This window comes from Dryobates pubescens, chromosome 12 (assembly GCF_014839835.1).
Source record: "Dryobates pubescens isolate bDryPub1 chromosome 12, bDryPub1.pri, whole genome shotgun sequence".
In the NCBI taxonomy this organism is placed as follows: Eukaryota; Metazoa; Chordata; class Aves; order Piciformes; family Picidae; genus Dryobates; species Dryobates pubescens.
In genome coordinates this window covers 10990748-11013227 of record NC_071623.1, presented here as the reverse complement: position 1 = coordinate 11013227, position 22480 = coordinate 10990748, and the positions used below count along the sequence as shown (strand labels likewise).

Sequence of the window (22480 nt, the reverse complement as noted above, 5' to 3'; positions counted from 1 at the left end):
TGCAAATAATGCAGTTTCTCTGACAACAAAATGTCTTACCATACAGACATAGTTCGCACTTTAGTGGATCACTGGGAGAGTAGCCCAAGTTATACTGTAGAGTATTCTGGAAATACTCTTCCAGATGAGGTACCCTGGCCTCTTTTTGACTGTATTCCTTTCTCTGTGCTAAGGTCTTACATCCCACATCAGTAAACTTACATGACTGTGATCCCTTATCACTCCTCCCTGGCACAACAGCACTGAAGTGGCTGAGTTTCTCTGCAAATTCCTGCCAAGATAGGGATGGGAAGGACTAGATCTTCTGTGCTTTGTAATGCTCAGTCCTGATGTAAACTGAAAATATATTAATGAATAAAACCAAGCAAAAAACAACTTCAAGGAACCTTTTTTCAAGGAAAAAAAAACTGTTTGCAGATGCAAATCTGTCCCCTCTGCAGCCTGTTCCTCTCCTGAGTTCAGTGTGAAGGGCAGTGCAGTAGATGCCTTGTGTTCTCTGCTTTCATCTGAGTCTTCATAGATGCATGAAGTTTTTATTAGTGGCTCTGCCTTCAGGTTTGATTTAATCACTCTCAGTGTACCTTTGCCTGTGCTACAAAGTCATGTAGATTTCCAAACCAGAAAAGGCTCTTCTATATTGTATGGTCAGGAAATCTTGATTTGAGTAAGAACAGTAGATCATTAGGCACACCCATGGATTGTGTGTCAATATTTTGATGCCTTATAGAATACAAATCTTCAGAGCTGCAGCAGTACAGACAATCTTACTCCTCTCAATTTATGCCAAACCATACTCCTTGCCTTAAAACTTAGAGACACACATTCATTCGTATGCAAAGAAGAAAATAAAGTAAAATCCATTAAGCCTTTCTTAATCTTCCTCCAAAGGAAATTAGCTGTTACTGTAGCAGTGCTACTTTTTGTTGCATTTAACAAATTCCAGGGCTGATTACTCCCCACAGACTTCACTCATCAGTTGTTTTGTGTGGTGCAGAGCTACCCCAGTTACCCTTAAATACATTCCTTTTCCAGCAGAATCCAGTCTGTCTCATGTAGATATTTAAATTAGACATTGTCTAGCTGCAGCTTTAGGTGCTTGTGCAGACTGCTAGGCATTTCTTAAGACCTTCAAAAACATCTAGTATTCTCTGTGTAGGCAGTTCCTTCTCTCCTCTTGACCCAAGCTAAACTGTCTTCTGCTGGATCTCATTCATGCCCCAAGACTCTGGTACACCCAACTGAACTGCAGTTTCTGGAGGATTTAGGGAGACCACCTACTCACCTAAACTTTGGGGCTCTTCTTCAGAAGACTGAAGTACACCATGGATTTCATATCTTCATTTTCAAGGATTTTCTGTTACATGATTTGTATTGGTAAGTGGGTCTGATCTTCCCTCCTGGGAGCCATATTTTAGGGAGCCAATGGCTCCTGATAAAAGTGCCAGAAGAGGCTGCAGGCTTTGCAGGTGTTTCTGTAAATCCCAGAGAGTTAGGCAGACCTGCAAGGTGAAATCCTTAGGAATTAAGTGGCACCTTTCCAAAGTGACACACTTTGGTACCTCTGTGCACCACCAGCTTATGTGGTATAGACATAACCTGATCTGAAATAAAACACCTTTTGTGGAGCATGACTTATACCTATTGGTATAATTTCTAATAATAAGTATAATAATAAGGGGGAAAGGGAGAGGTAGGGAATTAGACTTCCTCTGTTTGCTCTCCAGGTCCTTCAGAGGTTGCCCAAACTGTTTCTGCTGCTTGGAGTTTGTAGTTCAGTAGCTCTGACCTGTGGTGGTCAGGATGCCATTCACTTTCGTCTCCCTCTCCTCCTCTTCTTTACTGCCTCTGCTCAGCTTTGCCCTGTTGCTGACCCATGTTCTGCTCCTTGTAAAATACCAGCAAAGCTATTTATTGTCTTCTTTCTATTCTCCCATGGGCTTTTCCATTCCTAGAAAAAAACTCAACAGCAATTATGTTACTGTTCTGCTCACCAGTGTGTTCTCCCATATATATCTCTCTTGCAGTTGTGCTATACACTCTCTGCAGTTACATCATTTACAGCTCTGGGGCAAAGATTGTTCTCTTTCTTGAACAGCTTCTGCGGCAATGACTTTCTCATCTAAGAGTAAAAAGTCTAACCATAGAAATGCTTTCAGTAGTGCACCAGTGACAGTGGTGCAGTGATTCTGGTTCTGGAGGCAGCGACCACCTTGCTGCCACTGGCTGTGTGATGGGAAGTGGGGGCAGAGGGGCAGGAAAGTATTTCCACTGTTGATTGACACCTGGCTTTCTCTTTTGAACAAACAAGTATGTTTGAGAAAAATCACCAGGATCAAAGTATGGCTTCTGTGAAGGCTTGTGGGGAGCATCTTTTCAGCCAAACCCATGAATGACTCCTTCGGTTTTGCAGTACAACTTGAAAGCTGTGAGATGCTTTCCCTTTTTTCCCCTTTTACTGGATTTTTTCTCCTCCCTCTGCCCCCTCAGTTTTGCCAGGTATCTTGAATGTGAGCACATTATATTCCAATGTACAGCTCAAGGTGCAGAATATGTGAGTGTGCACACCCTGATGTATGTATGACTGTACATGTGTACGTAGGCCGTAATAAAATACAAACCATCTGCATGAACTGATTTGACATTGGGGAAACATGATTTGACCACTAATGCTGATATTCAAATGAAGAAAAATTGGATGCTCAGAAAGTGAATTCAGATCTTCTCAGCTCATCAGCAGCAGTGGATTTCAGTGCACTTCTAGTCTTTGTGTAAAGCAGCGATGTGGCTGGTTTATATTAAAATCCTAAATGGAAATGGAACTCTTCTAGTATAAAATATATATTCACATGTGATTTTATTACTTTTTTTTTCCCTTTCTTTTCTGATATTTCTTCTATTTCCTTTCTCTGATGCTAAAGGAAGAAATGCCCCTGGAAAGCCAGTGAGAGAGGTTAGTGAGATGCAGGCTCACTGCCGTGGCTTCTGTTTATCACAGCTTGCTTTCTGTGCCCAGCATGCGTGTGACAGCAGCACGAGTTTGCTTGGGTTTGCTGAAGGGCGGGGGTGGCTTTGTTTTGCTTTGGGTTTTGTTTGATTTTGCTGAGTGCATTCCCCATGTGTGCTGTAATAGTGGTGTACCTCTCAACTTTCAATGGAGATGCTGTCAGCGCAGGGATCTGCATTTTCCTACAGCCTCCCGGAGGCAGAAACTCAGGAATGAGGAGAAGGAGATAATATGTTGAAATTGAGCTCCTGTATGCTAAATGTGGTCAGCAAATCTGCTGCACACATTGATTTATGTTCTGTTGCTCTTGTATGTAAGCACAACAGGGAGACCCATGTCTCTTGCTGCCCTGCTTACATACTCACAACTGTATTTACATGTGCGTGCCAATATATCAGCTATCATCTCCAGTTGTTAAATACTTGTTTTCTTTTGCTTTAGAATGGTGAGAGTTGAGAGGTATAAGAGATTCAGGTGTTTTAATTTCCTGGTATACTACTACAGAGTGAAGGATGCTACTAACATTCACCAGCTCCACCAGCAATGCAAATGGGCAATGGTTTTTCACTGTGCACATCAGACATGGTTGGTTTGATGCAGAATAGATTTTAGAATCTGTTTGTCGCTGCTTGTTAACGGAGGAAAACGTTTTGCTCTGTGTTGTCATAGCACCTTTGAAAGTATTTCCAGAGAGCCTTGATTTTCCCTCTGTGAAGCTGCTCTTCACTCACCAACCAGATAAAACATTTGAAAGCTGAATTCCTGGTGAAAATTATTATTAAAGATAAAATATTCAGAGACTGCCTGAGTGTAATTGCAAGTAGCTGTGAAATGACCTTTCTTATGCAGAAGATGCTCACTGTGGATCAGACACAAATTGAAGGATGACTCGGTTTGCAAACTTCTGCTGGTGCAGACAGGCAGGGCTCATGGAAGCATACTGCACTGGGGTTTTCAGCAGAGCTGTTGTGAACCCTAAGTCTCTGACAGGCTATGCTGGGTAAGACAGGATTTGTTCTAATGTGGGGCCTTGAAATACAGCAGGACTTGAACATCCCTCCTGTGAAGAAAGACTGGGAGGCCTGGGGCTGTTTAGTCTTGAGAAGAGATGGTTGAGGGGGGATCTTATCAGCATCTGTAACTATCTGAGGGGTGGGTGTCCAGATGAAGGTGCCAGTCCTTTTTCAGTGGTGCCCAGTGATAGAACAAGGAACAACAGGTACAAGCTGGAACACAGGAGGTTCCACCTCAACACGAAAAGACACTTCCTTATGGTGAGGGTGATGGGAGTCCTGTAACAGGCTGCCCAGAAAGGTTGTGGAGTCTCCTTCACTGGAGACTTTCAAAACCCACCTGGATGTGTTGCTGTGCTGCCTGCCCTAATTAATACTGCTTTGGCAGGGGGGTTGAACTCAATGATCTCTGGAGGTCCTTTCCAACCTCTAACATTCTGTGATTCTGTAGGAGCAGACACAGGTCCAGCTATTTAGAGATGAAAGATCTTCCATTCAGGTTAAGTCTGTCCTGAAATGGCAGATCCTCTCATCTGGATCAAGAAAGGGTGCTTAGGATATCATGAACAGACTCTACCAATCCAGAAGTTTTATGGAAATTATTTCATATTCAGCCTTGCACATTCTTGGCTCATATAGTCTGGGAATTGTTCTCCAATTCAGCCAAACATGCTGATTTCCACTATCATCGTTTGTATTTTATGTACATTATTCAGACAAAGCTTCTGCTGCTGAGGAGATGTCCTACCTGATCAGATTCCAGCAGCTCAACCCTAAAAACTTTATTGTCAATGAATCACTCACCTCGCTCCAGCTGTATTTGTGCTCGCTTACAGTTCCAGAGAGGGCTTGGTAACTTGCAGAGCTGGATATAAAACACAATTCTCCAGCTGCTTAAGAAGTGTATGAGTAAAGTAGGGAACAGCTTTTGCTTTATGTATAAATCCATTAGCTCCAGGGCAGATTATGCAGTTTCAAACCCAACCTGGCCAGGTTTTGACCCCATTACTCACATTAGGTATTGTTTTCATGTGCAATCCCATAGATCTCGTACCATTACTCAATATGAATATGGGTTTCAAAATCCAAGCTATCAATGGGAAGGATTTTTCTTCATTGGGGAAGGGTTAGAAATCTGCTGCTGAAAAAAGGCACTGCATTGTGTCAAGTTCCTTAATTTACTTGCTGTCTCCTCACTCGAGTCTGAATGCTCCGTGTTCATTCCTCTGACAAGCAGAAGTAAGATTGGTATTCAGTTGCTGCACACACCCCCAAGGGTCTTCATTCCAGTAGAGCTTCTAAAGCAAATTCACCTCTAAAGCAGATGTGAAACACATCATTCTGTATGTGACCAGAAGTGATGTAGTAAGTGCCTGGTGAAAGAGGTGTCTTGTGCTCTCAAAGCAAATGCACCTGTGTTAACATCATCTCCAGCTGATAAGTCTAAGCTCATATTGTCCCTGTCCATTTTGAGCTTTATTGCTGCATTTCAAAGCGTGTGCTAGTTTGTTGGGGTTTTGGGTTTGTTTTGTGTTTTTTCTTACACAGTAGCATCTTTCAACCTTTCAGTGCCTCAAGCAGGAGAGGCACTGCTTGAGGAGAAAATGTTTTCAGCTTTAATGTTTAAAAAAAAAGGAAGGCTGAAATGAATGCCTTCCTTGGTGGCATTACTTTAATAATGTGAATACTAATGAATGGCTGGCTGTGATTTATATTTTCCTACGTGCTTTGAGGACAGCATTTTTCCCATTTGCCTCTTAATTAAAAATGTCAATGTCCTACATTAGTCTTACAGAGGGCTGGTAAGCAGTATGCAGCAGAAGCATCTGAGCTATATAGAAACAGTGCATTCGAGTGCTTACTTATTTAACAGGCACTGCAGAAGAGGCTGCATTCATTGCACATACACTACCAGGAGATTATTGCCTTCTGTTAGTCTCAGCTATTTGCAGTTGTGACTGACCTAGCTATTACTCCCATGTGGAAGAGAGGCAAAGAAACCCCTGAGTGTTCACCAGTTGAGTGGTTGGAGTCCAGCTCTGTTGCCCACTCCTCTGGCCAGTCTTCCCACCTCATGACTGTAGTGGAGAACTGTGGTCCCCAGGCTGTTGCACTTTACAGTCTAGCTATTAACACAAACTGCAATCAGCAGTGGTTTATTGTCGTGCTCTGAGCTGTAAACTCAGATGGCTCAGGAGGAGAGACATGATTGTTTAGTTGTTCTGCAGAGGACATTAAGACCTGTGCTAGAGGGGCAAAGTGGATGGTCTGGAGAAGAGGGAGTCGTATCTCCTTAGTCACTCCAGTGTGCCTCTGGGCAGCTTTTTGGAGAGAGATCAGATCTGAAGCATGGTTATTTCAAAATTATAACAGCAATGAACAGTGGAAAGAAAAAAAAAATTAGCAAATATTCCTGTAATTCTTATGTATTAAAAGAGTATGTAGGCATCCTTGGATGCATGAGGTCTTCTTGGCTCATGTTTTAGTGGCTTGAACAGTTCAGCAGCTTGTACCTACTGTGACATATTTCTGAAAGACTTTTTTGCTATATTTTTGATTGAAGTGATTCTTTCTAGACCTAGCTTCTTTCTATAAAGCCAACTTTCCTTTGTTTACCTGTGAGTAGTGTTGGAGTCCCTGAAGAGCCTTGGAGTCCCACTATTGTTTCTGGAAACAGCAAATCTCAACAAATCTGGACAAGAGACCATGATCCCTCAGGCAGTGGTGTCTCTCACAGCTGGCTAGCCAATTATGACTCTCGCCGCTGCCCTGTCTTGTCTGTAGGTTGCTGCAGGTGAGGAAGAAGGAGATTACTTAAAGCCTTGAGAATTCTTGAAAGCGGTTTGCAGGGTGAGGATGTTTGTGGGGATGCTGCAGTTATTACTACAGTGATTCCAGTAAAGCTTTGATAGCACATGATGCAAGTGGACTCTGAGCCATGTCAGAGTTTCAGCAGAGCAGACCATACCAGTGGCAGTTACCTTCCTGTTTATGTAAGCACCGCTGGGTTTGCTTTCATAGGACTTTGTCAACTTTTTTCACTTTCCATGGTGGAATTTGCTGGATTGATTTCCGCCTGCAAAGTGCCAGTAAGAGAGATTATCCCTTCCATCTAAACTAAATGTGGTAGCAGACATTTACTTTCAACTATGTTTTGATCAACACTTGGCAGCAGTTTTTCATAAGCTGTTACTTGATGTGCTGATGAGCAAATTACAGGGTTTTGCTTAGGATGAATGGGATGGCTATACATTAATGATTTAGGGATGAAATTGCCTTTTGCTGCATCTGTTTCCCTTTGCATAACGGCAGCTAGCAAAATGTCACCAGATCAGAACCAAGTACTTCTTTCTGGCAAACTGTGCTGCACACAGCACAGCTCGCTATTGAGCTGTTGAGAATCATTTAGGTTCTGCATAGTTCTATGTAATGGAATCACAAACTAGTACTGAAATGTAAAAAGGTGGTAGTGGTTCTCCAGAAGAAATAAACTTCTCTAGGTATTTTGCAGGTCATTTTATTTTCTATTCCATAAACACTAATGAATATTAAATAAACATCACTCCAAGCTCCTGTGTTCTGTGGCAGTGTGAGCAGTGCAAGCAGTGCATGACTACCATAACGTTTGACCATTTGGAAGAGGATGGTGAGTTTAATTTGCCCCACAGGGAAGGTTCATTCCTGTTGTCAGAGAAACAATTCAGTTGTGTCAGGAGAGACACCCACCATGTAGGTGAGCAATGGTAGGTAAGGACTGTGTGAAAGGTGTATCCTGGATACTCTGGCTATGTAATTTCTTCATTTGAGTGTTCCTTCTTCAAGGACCATAGTGAGGACTCAGCATGCAGCATGTTCCTGGGAAGCAGCATTGTGCATGGTGTTGCACCTCCTATGTTTTTCCAGACAGATACTCCATTGCAAGTACTTGGAGGGAGTAAATCAAACCTCTCAGGCTATATCAACACCCAGTTTTAGTAAGTAATACCTCCTGTGTCAGATACTTTCAGTTGCTGGCTCTCTGCAGCTTGGGGACTTGAGGTAAAGGTCACGTGCGCTTCTTTGCACCAAAATGACTCTCTTCAGTGATTATGTTCTAATTCCTTTTTTAACTCATTTATGTGTTTGGCCTCAACATCAGCCCGTGGTGATGAGTTCAGTAATGCAGTTACATGCTGTGTGGAGTATAATTTCCTTCTGCTTGTTTTAGGACCTTCTGCCTGCTTGTTCCTCCTTGCCTTTGCAAGAAACCTTGAACACTCACTTCTTATTTTGAACCTTCCTCTCATAGGGTGCTTAGATCTCTTGTCATATTGCTTCATCAATCATATTTTTTTCAAGAGGGGTACTCCAGATGGGATTCATTATTTTAAACCATGATGCCTTTGTCTTTTGAGATGTCAGAGGGTATTTGAGACAGTCTTAGAGTGCTTGCATATCTGACACAGGACTTGCAGGAGACCCACACTCTCCTGAACAGCAGCTGGAGACCAGTCAGGATACGCCAAGTGCCTAAAATGGCAACTTTTGGTCTCCCTCCCTTCAAGTCTGTTTAGTCTCTAATTGTGTTGAAGCCATTTCTTACTGCTGATCAGCATTGCTACCTTTCCTTTCCATTTGCAGTAGTGGTAAAATAGGTGTGAGAAGAAGCTATAGGTTTCATCTCTGCATTTGTGTTCCTTCTGTGTAGGAGGGCCGTGTGCTGCGGTTTTGGGTGAGGAGAAATGCACAAGTGAACCACTGGATATCAGTTACTTGATAGTTGTGGCACTTTTGTTTCTGCTGGACTGCTATCTGAGAAGCTAAAGTGATTGAGTAAACTGCAGCCACTTACTTTGGGCATCATTTTAAGTATCCTGCTGGGACCTCTTGGGTTTAATGATTTAGTTAATTACCACGGATCTGTTCCTGTTTTACTCCTCGATAGAACATTGAACTGTCGAAACCCCTGCAGCATCACCAGTGGGAAACTTTTCTGTGATGTCAATGGAGTTGATCGTTGCTTTTGGTGAATATTCATAGTGATAAAGCCTCATCACTGCGGGGGGGTTTCTTCAAGCACAAAGGTGCTGGCTTCTTGTCAACATCGTTTAGCAGACACTTAAGCCACAACTGCTGTTAAGTGTTCTGAAAAACTGGCAACTTTTGCTCACAGCAACATAATTAGAGTCATCAAGGAGACTGTACAAAGTTCCCTCTGGTGTACTCCACTGGAGCCGGCCGGTGAGCAGTGTGTATGGAGAGCAGAGGATCTCAGTATGGGAAGACCTGATGGAGCAGGTCCAGAGGAGGGCCATGAAAATGATCACAGGGCTGGAGCACCTCTGCTAGGAAGACAGGCTGAGGGAGCTGGGGTTGTTCAGCCTGGAGAAGAGGAGGCGCTGGGGAGACTTAGTAGCAGCCTTCCCAGTACCTAAAGGGGGCTACAAGAAGGATGGAAAGAGCCTGTTTCCAAAGGTCTGTAGTGATAGGACAAGGGGCAATGGCTTCAAACTAGAAAAGAGCAGATTTAGATTGGATATCAGGAACAGGTTCTTTACCATGGGTGTAGTGGAACACTGGAACAGGCTGCCCAGGGAGGTAGTTGAGGCCCCATCTCTGCAGATATTCCAAGTGAGGCTCCACAGGGATCTGAGCAGCCTGATCTAATTGAGGATGCCCCTGCTGACTGCAGAGGGGCTTGGACTAGATGACCATTCTCAAGCTGTGCCAGGGGAGGTTTAGACTGGATGTTAGGACAAAATTCTTCACAGAAAGAGTGATTGGCCATTGGAATGAGCTGCCCAGGGAGGTGGTGGAGTCACCATCACTGGAAGTGCATAAAAAGAGCCTGTATGAGGCACTTAGTACCTTCAGCAGTCCAACCCAGACCACTCTATGATCTGTGGTCAGGCTTTTCTGCGCAACGTTCCTACCAATCTGCTGCCATCTCTTCTTGGTTTAATTTCCTCTCCTTTGATTTCCTTTTCCAGGCCACGATGTAGGGAGCCTTTTCCACATGGCAGGCGACTTGGGAAGAGCGATGGAAACCTTAGTGACGGTGATGACCGACGACAAAGCGTTAGAATAGCAAAGAGAAGCGTTTCACGACTTCAGGCGTTCCCCCCGCATGGTTTTTATAACATTCATACTACAAAGAGGATTAGACTGTAAGAGTTTACAAGAGAAAACAAAAAAAAAAAGAGTAAAAAAATCTATATTTTTGTGAAAGGTAGTGGTACTATACTGTAGATTTCAGTAGTTTCCTAAGTCTGTTACTGTTTTGTTAACAATGGCAGGTTTTACACGTCTATGCAATTGTACAAAGAAAAACAAACAAAACAAAAACAAATGATAAAGAAAACTACATGTAAAAAAGAAAAAAAGACAAAAAAAAAAAGACTCCTGAGAGCTCAACAACTTGCCATTTCTTTATATGGAACGCATTTTGGGTTGTTTAAAACGAGAAAAACAGAACAATTTCTAACAGTTATAACAAAAGATTGTAAACTATAAAGTGTGCTTTATAAAAATAATTGTTTATAGAAACCCCCTTTAAAAAAAAAACCACAAAAACAAACAAAACAAAACAAAAAAATCCCCCTCCCCACCCCCCAAAAAAGTAAAATCCTGAGGCAGTGCATTTGTTTAGTATCATTTCAGCTCTGTGACTGCATCAGAGAGATTCATGTCCTGTGTTCTTTTCCTTGCCTAGCAAAAAGAAAAAAAAAAAAAAGAAGAAAAAAAAAAGTATTTTCTGCAGTGACATCAAAACTACCAACTTACATTTCTTATTGGTTTTGTCTGACTAGGGCTGGCTTGAAGAAAAAAAACAAACAACAAACAAAAAGATAAAAAGAAAACAAAAGGAGAGACTAAATAACCTCCTGACCTTGCAAGGAAGGCGGTGCTTTCACCTCTTTCCAATCAAATTTAAGAATTACACAAATCACACAGCTAGTTTGCAATAATCCTATGAAAGAGCACATTACATGACAGAGCCTGCAAAAAAAAACCACCAAACAATCAAATTTTAAAATAAAAACAAAAAACCCAGAAGAAAGAAGGAAAGGAAAGAATTTAATGACCATCCTTACGTGACAGAATTTCCCTCTGCTAACTGAATTCCTGGATGCTGTTAGTAAAGGAATATAGATTAAGCCTGTGGACCTCAGTGTCCAGTGCGCTGCTGGCCATGGCCCACAGCCAGTGCTTCAGCAGGAGTTGGGTACAGCTCTCCCCCACCCACTGCCTGTGCTGAAATCATCCTTGCTGCAGAGGAGAGGAAAAAAAGGAAGAAGTTCCCTCCTGACCCCAGTGTGGGGTCAGGCTCTGACCCGAAGCACAAATAGGTTACTCACAGAGCAGCTTTGCTTGTCTGGCCTCCAGTGCGGTTAGCAAGCATGAAGCTGCTCGATCCTCTGAAAACTAACCCCAGAGCTTTCTGTGTCTAAGCCTGCTGCAGCAGCCAGTCCCAAGGAGCTCTAACGCTGCAAGCGATCTTTGGGAAAGGCTGCAAAAGAGTTACTGCTGTTTTTGCGCGTGTACGGTGATCAGGTGAAGGTAGCCACACTGCTCCACAAGACACTTACCACCAAAACAAAGGCCCTGGTCCTTTTTCCTTCCCTATTTCTCTCAATAAGCAATCCCACACAATTAACGGTAATGTGAAGAACAGAGAGGAGCCGATAGCAAAACAGATTAGCCAGCTTGACTGCAGCTCTGGAAGGTAGGTTTGGGTATGAGGTGCTGTCAGCAAAAGCTTTACCACTTGATTTTTTCCTAACCAGCGTTTAATTTTACCTTAGAATACGTAGAAACACACCACCTGACTTTATATTGCAAGAGTGAAAACAACAACAACAACAAAAATACAAAAATCTGTTACCTCTTCTTGTATGAAGTGTAATTAAATTGGGGAGAGATTTTATTTTGAATGCTAGTTAACATTGAACATGGCTAGTCATGCTATTTCTACCTCACTTTGGTTTTGTGGTGTTCCTGACAAACTACGTCCAGACAATGTTACATCATCACCACCTGTCCATCGTGTGACCAGGTCCTCATTGTTCCCAGTAGTACCAACGATGCTAATCACTGACAACAAGCAAACAAATCAATAAATACAATCCTCCCTGCTTTCCTAATAAAGAGCTTGTTTGTTGGTTGGGTTTTTTTTTTTAACACTTTATTACAACAGAAACCCTGTTTCTTACGGTATGTTTTTTGTTTGTTCCTTTAATCAGAGTGGTTCAATTGAGGGCTGAGGAAGAGAGGAGTTTCCTCTTTGTGGGGTTTTTTTTTCCTTTTGTCCCTTTATATTTTAAACCTTCTAAAAAAAAAAAACCAAAAGGAAAAAAAATGGAGGAAAAATGGCTTGATCAGGGTTTTGGTTTGTTTTCCTTTTCTAGATCTTAGTTTCGGAGTGAGTCTGTCAAAGAAAATTAATATTTAAAAAGTCAAAAGCTTTATTGCCGCTTTGGTTTGGGTTTTTTTTGGTTGTTGTTGTTGATGGGGTTTGGTTGGTTGTTGTTTTTTTGAAGCATAATTTGGGGAATATTCCTTACAATGACAAAAGTATTAAAGTATAAAACATAATCAGTGTAGTTGAATACGTCAATACCCATATGGCATGTTACTTCATTGTTACTCAGTACTGGTTTATTACTTGGATACCATAATGTATTCTGTTTTAACACCCAGCACTGTAACATTTACTAATTATTTTTATAAACTCACGTTTTACTGCATTTGTTGGGTTTGGGTTTGGTTTTGGTTTTTTCCCACAACATACCAAATTTCACCAAATATATGCCTTACTATTGTATTATATACTGCTTTACTGTGTATATCAATAAAGCACGCAATTATGTTATAAAAGGTGCGGTGGGCTTTTGTCTCCGGTTCAGCGGTCACCCAGGACATCTCTCCGGCAGTCCTCGCCTTAGGTGGGCACCCAGCACCCCACACTGCTGATTATAGCAAGGACACAGTCCTGATGGAGCAGGTCCATGAAAATGATCAGGGGGTTGTGTAATGGGTTGGGGCAAACCCCCTCCCCACCATGGGCAGAAATAACAACTCAGACAAATGGATTGCAAAAGTGATGGAAAGTTTAAATAGAAAACAGTGAGTGTGTACAGAAAGCCAGAAGCACAGTGACAAGAGAAACCCCCCAAACAGACCCAGAAACATCCCATCCCCACCTGAGGGTGCACCCAAGACCCCCAGGGCTCCTCCTTCCCCCCCCCCCCCCCCCACTGCTAGGCTAGTCTCAGCTGGCCAGATCTGAGACTGCCCATCCCCCTGTGGCCTTGGGAAGCACCTCACATAGCAGAGGGCACCTAGCCCAAACTGCAACAGGTTAGAACACCTCTGCTGCCATGACAGACTAAGGGAGCTGGGGTTGTTCAGCCTGGAGAAGAGGAGGCTGCAGGGTGACCTAATAGCAGCCTGCCAGTACCTGAAAGGGGCATACAAGAGAGAGGCTGTTTACAAAAGCCTGCAGTGGCAGAATGAGGGGCAGTAGCTTCTAAGGAGAAAAGAGTAGATTTAGATTGGATACAGGTTGGATTGGAACAGGTTCTTTACTGTGAGGGTGGTGGAACACTGGAACAGGTTGCCCAGGGAGGGGGTTGGGGCACCAACTGGAATATCTCCATCCCTGGAGATACTCCACATGAGGTTCAACAGGTCTCTGGGCAACCTGTTCTAGTTGAGGATTTCCCTGCTTACTGCAGAGGGGGTTGGGCTAGATGACCTTTGAAGTCCCCTTCCAACCCAGACCATTCTATGACTGCCAAACCTTACACCTTGGTGCTTTGTCTGCCTCCCCAGTGGGCTGGAGGCTGGTGACAGCACTCAGGATTTGACTGGAAGAGGAAAAGCCATTCTGCCTGGTTTGGAGTGACCTGGGGCTTTTTAGCCTGAAGAGGAGAAGACTGAGAGGAGAACTAATAAATGTATATAAATATCTGAGGGCTGGATGTCAAGAAGATGCCAAAAGGACAGCCTCTGCTCACTTGTACCCTGTGACAGGATAAGGGGCAATGAATGTAAACTACAGCACAGCAAGTTCCCCCTCAACATGAGGAAGAACTTCTTTACTGTGACGGTCACAGAGTGCTGGAACAGGCTGCCAAGAGAGTTTGTGGAGTCTCCTTTTCTGGAGACTTTCAAGACCTACCTGGAGGCATTCCTGTGTCACCCAGGTGAGAGTCTATGGTCCTGCTCTGGCAGGGGGATTAGACTGAGATCTCCAGAGGTCCTTTCCAACCCCTAACATCCTGTGATCCCCTGTTGAAGGTGTGAGCCTCCCATATTTATACTCCCCAAACTTTTCAGAGATTGCCAGTCCCATGCTTTCTGCTGTCACAGTAGGGAGCCTCAGGTCTGGTCAGTCTTCACTGATTGATTCAGCATTTGATGGTCTCCTTGTCACCAAGTATAATGCTACGAAAAACCTCCCTTCCCTAGGGCTTTGGGAAGTGTCTGTTCCTATCAGAGAGGCCAATTGCACTTGTCCTGTCCCATATCTAACAACCATGTGCAGGTTTTGATACCCAGACTCCATTCAGTTGTGTCATGATATTTGAGCTACCTTTAGGTGGTAGAAATCATATAATGAAAGACAATTTTTAGAAAAGGCAAAGCCTGTGGTTTTGGTAAGTGAGGGAAGAGGTGGAAATTTTCTCATTTCATTCACTTGAGGACATAAATATGCATCCTACATCTACTCTCCCAGACTTGAGCTACTCTGGATTCCCTCCTACACAAATGAATCAGCATGTGCCTTGCTGTACTGAAGTCTCCTTGGAAGGTTACACAATCCACAACGCACAGCAGCCACCAGTGACAAGAAGACTCCTATTTAATTCAATTAAACAAGAGGGAGGATAACTTTCTCCCTAGCAATAACACAGGAGTAGTTGCACACGGGAGACACTGCTGGGTTTGGTGTCTGGCCGTGAGCCAGCTTGTGGATTGTCTTTGCTGAATACCTTACGAATTGGAACATCACAAAAAGGGCACACAAGCAGAGGGGCAGTTTAATGCTGCCTCATCCCTTCCATCTGCTAGAAGGGGTAGGGAAGGGAAAAGCCACACACACATGCCCAAACTTGCTCTCATGAAGCTAGGGTTGTGACAGGCCAGTCCAGACCCTGCTCCTGCAAATAACATGCTGTAGGCTGTCCATTGCCTTTCACGAGCTTCGTGCCAGCCACTGCTAACAGGTTGGCACAACCTATGTGACCAACTGCTACCCTGATTGCTCTTCCAGGCAATGTATGCAGCCTGACAGCCAGCTTCACTGGGCGCCCTGCTCCTGCAATCCCGATTTATGACTCCTAACATCCCATCAGTAGAACCTGTATTTCTGACTAGCTTTTAAGAATGTTTTCCTTACATGTTTAGGCTAACATCCTCATTATAAAGATCAGGCTGTTGACTGTTCAGTGTGTTTCCTTTCTTCTCTGGGCAAAGAGGAAGATTATAGTTCTCTTTAATTTTGGCAGCACTGGTTAATATGCTGCCATTTTCCCATAGACTTCACAGTCCCTCCTCTACCTTTCTGATAAACAGACAGACAGACAAAAGGAAAAGCTGAGGCCCTACAAGCCAATTCAGCTGTACTACGGGTTGGGAGGGTCCCTCAAGCTTCTGCACTGAGGCAACAGATCTCCCACGCTTCCTGCTGTTCTGTCACAGAGACAGATGGTTGCAGCTGGTTGTCCATCTCACAGCCACTGCCCACCACCTCTTGGCACAGAAAATGCCACCCAGCCCAACCCAGGGCTCACCAGGACAATTTATGAGCCCAGCAACCTCCCTGCATTTCCTGCAGGGCTCTGCATGACCCCCAGGACTGTGTGGGCAGCAATGTCTGCCCTGCTGCAGTGACAAGGCAGGAGAAATAGGGAGAGGGACAGCTAACAAGGAGGAAAAAAAGGAAAGCAATGATATGTAAGATGTAGAAATGCTCTGCAGCTGCCAGTGTGAGTAATTCACTTCATGTTTGTGCCTGCTACAAAGCCTCGTTTGGCTGGACACATGTAGCAGATGCAGCACTAGAGAGTGCTTCAGGAAGTACAAGCATTTCCAAGCCTACCTACATGCAGCTAGCTTGCACGTCTTTCTCTGCAGCAGCTTCAAAGCTAACTGTGCTTTTACCTACACTGTCACTTTGTGGTGGGTTGAAATCCCCCCCAACACAAAATTGCCAGACTAGTTCGGTTGAAAACAAATGAAGCTGCATTTACAAGCACAACTACAACCTAGAAATAGGAAATGCAGTAAATATATACAAAATATGCAATATTTACATATATTTACAATTTATAAACAACACAAGAACTCCCCTGAGACAAAACCAGAGGGCTACTAATAGCTCCCCCACTCCCTGCTCCCTTCCCCCCACCCTAAACAAGGGAAAAGAGAAGAGCAGAGTTAGCCACAACAAAGGAACACAGCCAAGGTCAGCAAGCCAGCAGAAGCACCAGGTAGTACCTGCTAGACTGAAGGAACCTAAAAGAGAGCAAGTTAGTTATCAGACCAGTGGGATTATTTAGACCTTATCATTATTTTCCCTTTCACATCCAATGGTGATTTAGTTACATTCTACAACTTTTACTCAGGATACAAGGAAAATTTTCTAGGCACAGCCTGAAACTCCCACACACTTGCACATCAAGTTCCCCTGCAATTACAAACCACTGCCAGCTTTGTGTGAGGCTGGGGCTGCAGTTCTCACACCACAACGTGGCCATGATTTACCCCTCCTTGCAAAAGTGCAGCCGCAGCAGGATGAAGGAGCAGCAGCAGCCTGGTGCCCAGGTGTGGTGGGCTGAGAATTCCCTCCAACATTAAATTGCCAGACCAGCCTAGTTGTAAACAAATGAAGCTGTATTTGTAAGCAAAACTACAATCTACAGTGAAATGCAATGAATATGTACAAAATACACAACATTAACAATATTGACAGGTATTTACAGTTAATAAACACCACAAGAACGCCCCCAGCCAAGAACCAGCGGAGCTGCTAATAGCTTCCCCATCCCTGCTTCCCTCCTTAACCCCCTGGACACAAAGGGATGAGAGAAAAAGCAGGGAGTTATTTTGTTAGGATACTCAGCCACAACAAAGAACACAGCCAAGGTCAGCAAAGCCAAGCAGAAGCCAGAGCCTAGTACCTGCTAGAGCAAGGAAGCCAAAAGGGAGAGAAAGTCAGCCTACACAGCCAGCCTATGTGCATTATTGGTCCAATGGAACTTATCATTGGTTTTCTTTTTACACCCAATGGTGATTTATTTGCATTCTACTACTTTCTGTTCAAGATCTGTGGAGAATTTTCTAGGCACAGCCTGAACCCACCATACTGGGCCCACGCCACTGGGTTAGCAGCTCACCCAGGCCCAGGGTGCATTTCACTGTGACCCATTTCAGCTGCCCATGGGCACATGGGCTCAGTCAGGCTGAAATCCAAAAATAATCTCCTTCTTGACTCAGTCTTCACTCAAATATTTCACTGGGGATTTGTTTCAACTCATTAGCTGAAATCTATATATGTATGTGTGTAATCTAGCTATCCTCTCTCTATCATGAATCTCTCTATCCTCTATCATGCACCTCTCTATCCTCTATCATGTATCTCTATCTTTCTATCCTCTATCTACCCACACGTCTATATCTATCCATCCATCCTCTACCCAGCCATTTATCCTCTATCTTCTATCATCTATCAATCTATCCTCTGTCATCCATCCATCAATCTATCATCCATCTGTCAATTTACCTATCAATCTGTCAATTTATCTATCAATCTATCAATCTATCATCTATCTATCTATCTATGATCTATCAAAAAGGTAGATGAAAGACTGTGAAGCCAACAGGCATAGGGCAGCATGCCAACCCCAGCAGCCAATAAGCTGAAACAAGCCTATCAATCATCAACAAGTGCCATGTATCCATGCAAGAAAGCTGGGCTGCTGAGACCAGTTAAGATATGATACTTGCCTACATGAAGCTTCACAAGCTGTTAATGCTGCTTCCCAGCTAGAGAAGGTGATTACAGCACATATTTGGTAGCTCATAGTGCTGAAAACTTGTTTAAAAAGTTCTTGTGGTTAAGGGAGTGATGAGCGGTGTAGCTACAGAAGTGAATAGCAGAGCTTCTCAAACACAGAGTTGCTGCTTCAGCCTCTTGCCTAAACCCTTACTGCTTGCCAACCCAAAGCTTGTATTAGGCAACCTGGCAATTGTTTACCTGGTGTAAAGACTTCTTTTTCATGTTATTATCAGAGCATTACAAGGGATATATCTTTCATTTAATAGCTGGTGCATGCTTTTCTCTGGCTGTGTCCAAGCAAGTTCTCCCTTTATGCTGACATTAGCAACCAACTACTTGCAAGATTTCTCTCTCCCTCTCATACACGTAGCCCTATGCACACATACAGAGGATTAAACCAAACCAATAATCCTTCATTGTCTTTCTTGTTGAATGGAAGAGGTTGGGTATTTTCTCCATGTGAGCATCTCTAGGGATAACAATATCCTAACCTACTGGCATGTCAAAAACTGCAACAAGTATCAAAAAACTGAAAAATATTGGTGTATTTCCATCATAGGAAAATGTTCATTCACTCATCTGTCTTACATTTGTTTCCTTTAAGCAGGATCTACTTGAATATGAGGATGAGCCTAACCCACAACACAAAGGGCAGTTTTGTAGGCATCGTGTCTTTCAGATCATTAACAACAATATCAAATGATGAAGGTCTTCCAGAGCACATTGTTTTGTAAAGGAAAGCAGGAGCTAAAACAAATTCATCAATTAGATCTTTGTCAGGCTGTAGAAAGTTGGTCTTGCCTGATTTGATTTGGATTAAATTAACGAGGTGGGACTTACAAAAATAGAGTTATCTTTATTTTTCCTGAAAGCCCCACTGCAAAATGATGTCTAAAAGTCATTAAATTATTTACAGGTTCTATTCAGTCACAAATCTACCAGGATGCTGATGGGCAACTTTAGTACAATTTAGAGAATTCAGAAAATGGAAAAGGCTAAGCCACGAAATAGCTTCACCTCACTTATAACATCAGCAGCAAGCCAGAACCTTAGGGAAAGCCAGGAGGACAGAGCAGGAATTTGGCAATGGTCCCTAGGTCCTTTTTCGGTGGCAGGCTCCAGACTGGAGAGTTGGAAGTAAAATGGAAGGGCTATTCACAACTCTATACAGAAATTACAAAATACCCAACTTCACATTCAGCCTCAGCCCAGCCCTTTGACCTGGGATTACAACAATCTCTTTCAGCCAAAAAAAACCTTTTCAAAATCTCTCCCACTTAGGCCTTAAATTCCACTCATGTAGGTAGGGAGATTTACGCAAGTGCCTCTTTATACACTGGCAGTGTTACAGCATGACGTGAGGGTAGGGCAATTTCACAACAGGTGGGATATCTTAGAATCATAGAATTGTCAGAGTTGGAAGGCACCTCAAGGATCATCTAGTTCCAACCCCCCCTGCCACGGCCAGGGACACCTCACACTAGAGCAGGTTGCTCAGAGCCACATCCAGCCTGGTCTAAAAAGCTCCAGGGATGGGGCTTCCACCACCTCCCCGGGCAACCTGTTCCAGTGTCTCACCACCCTCACAGGGAAGAACTTCATCCAATCTGAATCTACCCATTACTACTTTTGCCCCATTCTCCCTAGTCTTATTGTTACCTGACATAAGATTAAAACAGTTCAATATCTAAAAGGCTCCTGTTAAGTTTGCACTATGCAAAGATTCCCTTGTTGATCATCTATGGCAGGGCTTGTACTTAATAAAAAAGAAAAAAAAAAACATCATGAGAGGGTTTTTACTGCTGCAGCAGGGTAAGTTTTAGTTGTGCCTCATTCACCAGACAAATGGGTTTATTCTAACACTGATGTAGGAGATACTTCTTTTGCCTAGAAGATTAATGGCAGTTGCCAGCATAATTCCCTGCTGCATCCCACAGTGAATGTTTACATAAAAGCTGCAACCAGCTGCAGGTGATAAGATGTGAAAGTCATGGGGTTTTTTTTCCTACCAACTACAAATATACCAGCAAATCCATGGTCTGGAGAAAATATTAGGTACATTAGAATAAATACTAAATTCATCAATATACACAAGCATGCACATGAAACACCCTGGTCTTCCTCAGGTTTTTAAGGCCAGGCTGGATGTGGCTCTGAGCAGCCTGCTCTAGTGTGAGGTGTCCCTGCCCATGGCAGTGGGGTTGGAACTAGATGATCCTTGAGGTGCCTTCCAATCCTAACAATTGTATGATTCTATGATTCTATACGTGTGTATGTGTGTGTGTACACATTCATGTCTGCACATGCACACATGTGTGCACACACAAGGCTTTTGCTGACCTGAACCTCTTAACCATTCAGATAAAAAAAAAAATAAAAGGTACCAGAATCAGTTGTGTCAAAACAGACAAACCTTGCCAATTAATTCACAGAATCATTGAGGCTGGAACAGACCTCTGAGATCAAGTCCAGCCTATGACATAACACCACCACATCAACAAGCCCAATCTTTCATTAAACATTTGCAGGGATGGCTAATCCCCACCTCCCTGGTCAGTCCATTCCAGTGTCTAATCTCCCTTTCTGTGAGGAATTGCTTCCTAACATGCAACCCATATCTCCCCTGGAGCAGCTTCAGGCCATGCCCACACATCATAAGTTGCCTGGGAGAAGAGCCTGACCTCCTCCTTACTACAACTTCCCTTCAGGTAGTTGTAGAGTGTGATAAGGTCCCCCTGAGTCTCCTCTTCTCCAGGCTAAACAATCCCAGATCCCTCAGCCTCTCCTTAGCTTTATTCCAAGTTATAACAGCCCATGTTTTACAGCCCCAGAGCAGTATTTTACTCAGCAGTTGCTGAAGTTTCTTCAGGAATTTTGATTCTTAAAGAAAAGTGTCCATAAGCACGTTGGCTCCATATAATGTCTGCTTTTGTTGTTCCTGTGAAACACCTGGTGGATCTGGCACAGCCTTCCAGCCTTGGCAGAAAGTAATAAAGGGATCAAGCCTATAACTTAGCTTCCTTCATCTCTTTTTTTCACCTCCTTTATTTAACATCACTGGCAAGATCAAACCCTTCCTTCAGCGAGATCTTGTAGGCTAGAAAATGTTGCTAAGCCTTTCAATAACTTTTTGTGTCTGTATTGTATTCTACCTGGTATTTGCTGGCTTCCACTTCCACATTAAACACTTAGAAGACAAAACATTACATGAAGGAAAAAGACCACTTGCTAAGTCTTAAAATTGCAGGCACCCATATCAAGCCCAGGAGTTCCCTGTTTTCTTACTGCAAAGCCACACTACTACTAATGCCTGCAGGTTTTTATCAAGTGCTGACAGCACTGTATGTAGAAGTTCCTATCCTTCTCCTTTTTAAGATGTAGAGAGTCCTTAAAAGTTCCCTAATACTTAGGATGCTTCCCCACCCCCCCCCCCCTGAACAAAAATATGTTGATTTCTATCTTGCAGTCACTCATTTTTGCTTCTGATGTCCTGGCCTTGTCCCACCCATGGTAGCTCCTTCAGTGTTGTGCTGGCTACTTGAAGCTCTTTCTAGATCAGCCCCACTTGTACAAGCTTCACAGCTAAGACACTTCCCTCTCCCATCCAGGCTGCCTGATCCCATCCCTTACCCATCATTATCCCACACTAGCCCCAAGCTTCAGACCTGAGCACAGTGGAGAGAGTGTCTCAGCCCTCCACTTGGCCCATAACGCCAACCCTATCCCGCAAGAGATTCCACTATTCAGTGGCAAGAATGCCCCATTCCCACCGCACCAAAATCTCCTGCACCTGAAGCCATTTTGAGCTCTTTGGGCTCCTGGGGCACACACCATGGGGCTGTGCATGCCACAGCTTCACCCTCCTTTCCCCTTGTGATGATGCCTTTAAGAAAAGCCATGAACCACAGCTGGTCACAGATCAAATCCAGGGAGTGCTCCTTTCCAGTGCAACGAATTTGCTTAATGCTCCATGTTGTCTTTCCTTCAGCCTGCTGAGGGTTTTTTCCCCTCCACTAATCTCCCTACTGAGCCTCATTTTTTCGTGCTTCATTAACATTTTCCTTTGTGTCACTTCTAATACATAGCTTTACTTACAGAGCCAGCTTCCCCCCTCCAGCTCAAATCTTCCATTCCCACAGAGCTCTCTGCTTGCTCTTCATACACTTAGAAAAGTGGCTATATAGGTGCCATTTAGGCCTGGAGTCCTGTATGTGTTCACAGAATGTTGAAAGGGACCTTGAATGAACATCTAGTCCAACCCCACTGCTAGGGTAGGATCACCTGGAGTAGATCACACAGGAACACATACAGATGGGTTTTGAATATCTCCAGAGAGGGAGACTCCACAACCCCCCTGAGCAGCCTGTTCCAGTGTTCTGTCACCCTCACAATGAAAATGTTTTTCTTCACGTTTCCATA

General features: G+C 43.5%; 1 protein-coding gene across 14 annotated transcripts in view; it reads left to right on the top strand.

Moving 5' to 3' along the window:
• Positions 1-10188, top strand: part of DMD (dystrophin) — a 1125431-nt gene extending 1115243 nt beyond the window's left edge. For 10 of the 14 annotated variants that reach the window (XM_054165808.1, XM_054165807.1, XM_054165806.1 and 7 more), the window contains one exon: positions 9987-10188. In XM_054165808.1, the coding sequence (XP_054021783.1) occupies positions 9987-10084 (98 nt within the window). In that variant the 3' untranslated portion in view covers positions 10085-10188. Of the gene's footprint in view, positions 1-2918; positions 2951-9986 lie in introns of all 14 variants that reach the window. The other 4 variants (XM_054165818.1, XM_054165813.1, XM_054165817.1 and 1 more) reach the window with 1 other exon arrangement.
• The last annotated feature ends 12292 nt before the right edge of the window (positions 10189-22480 follow it).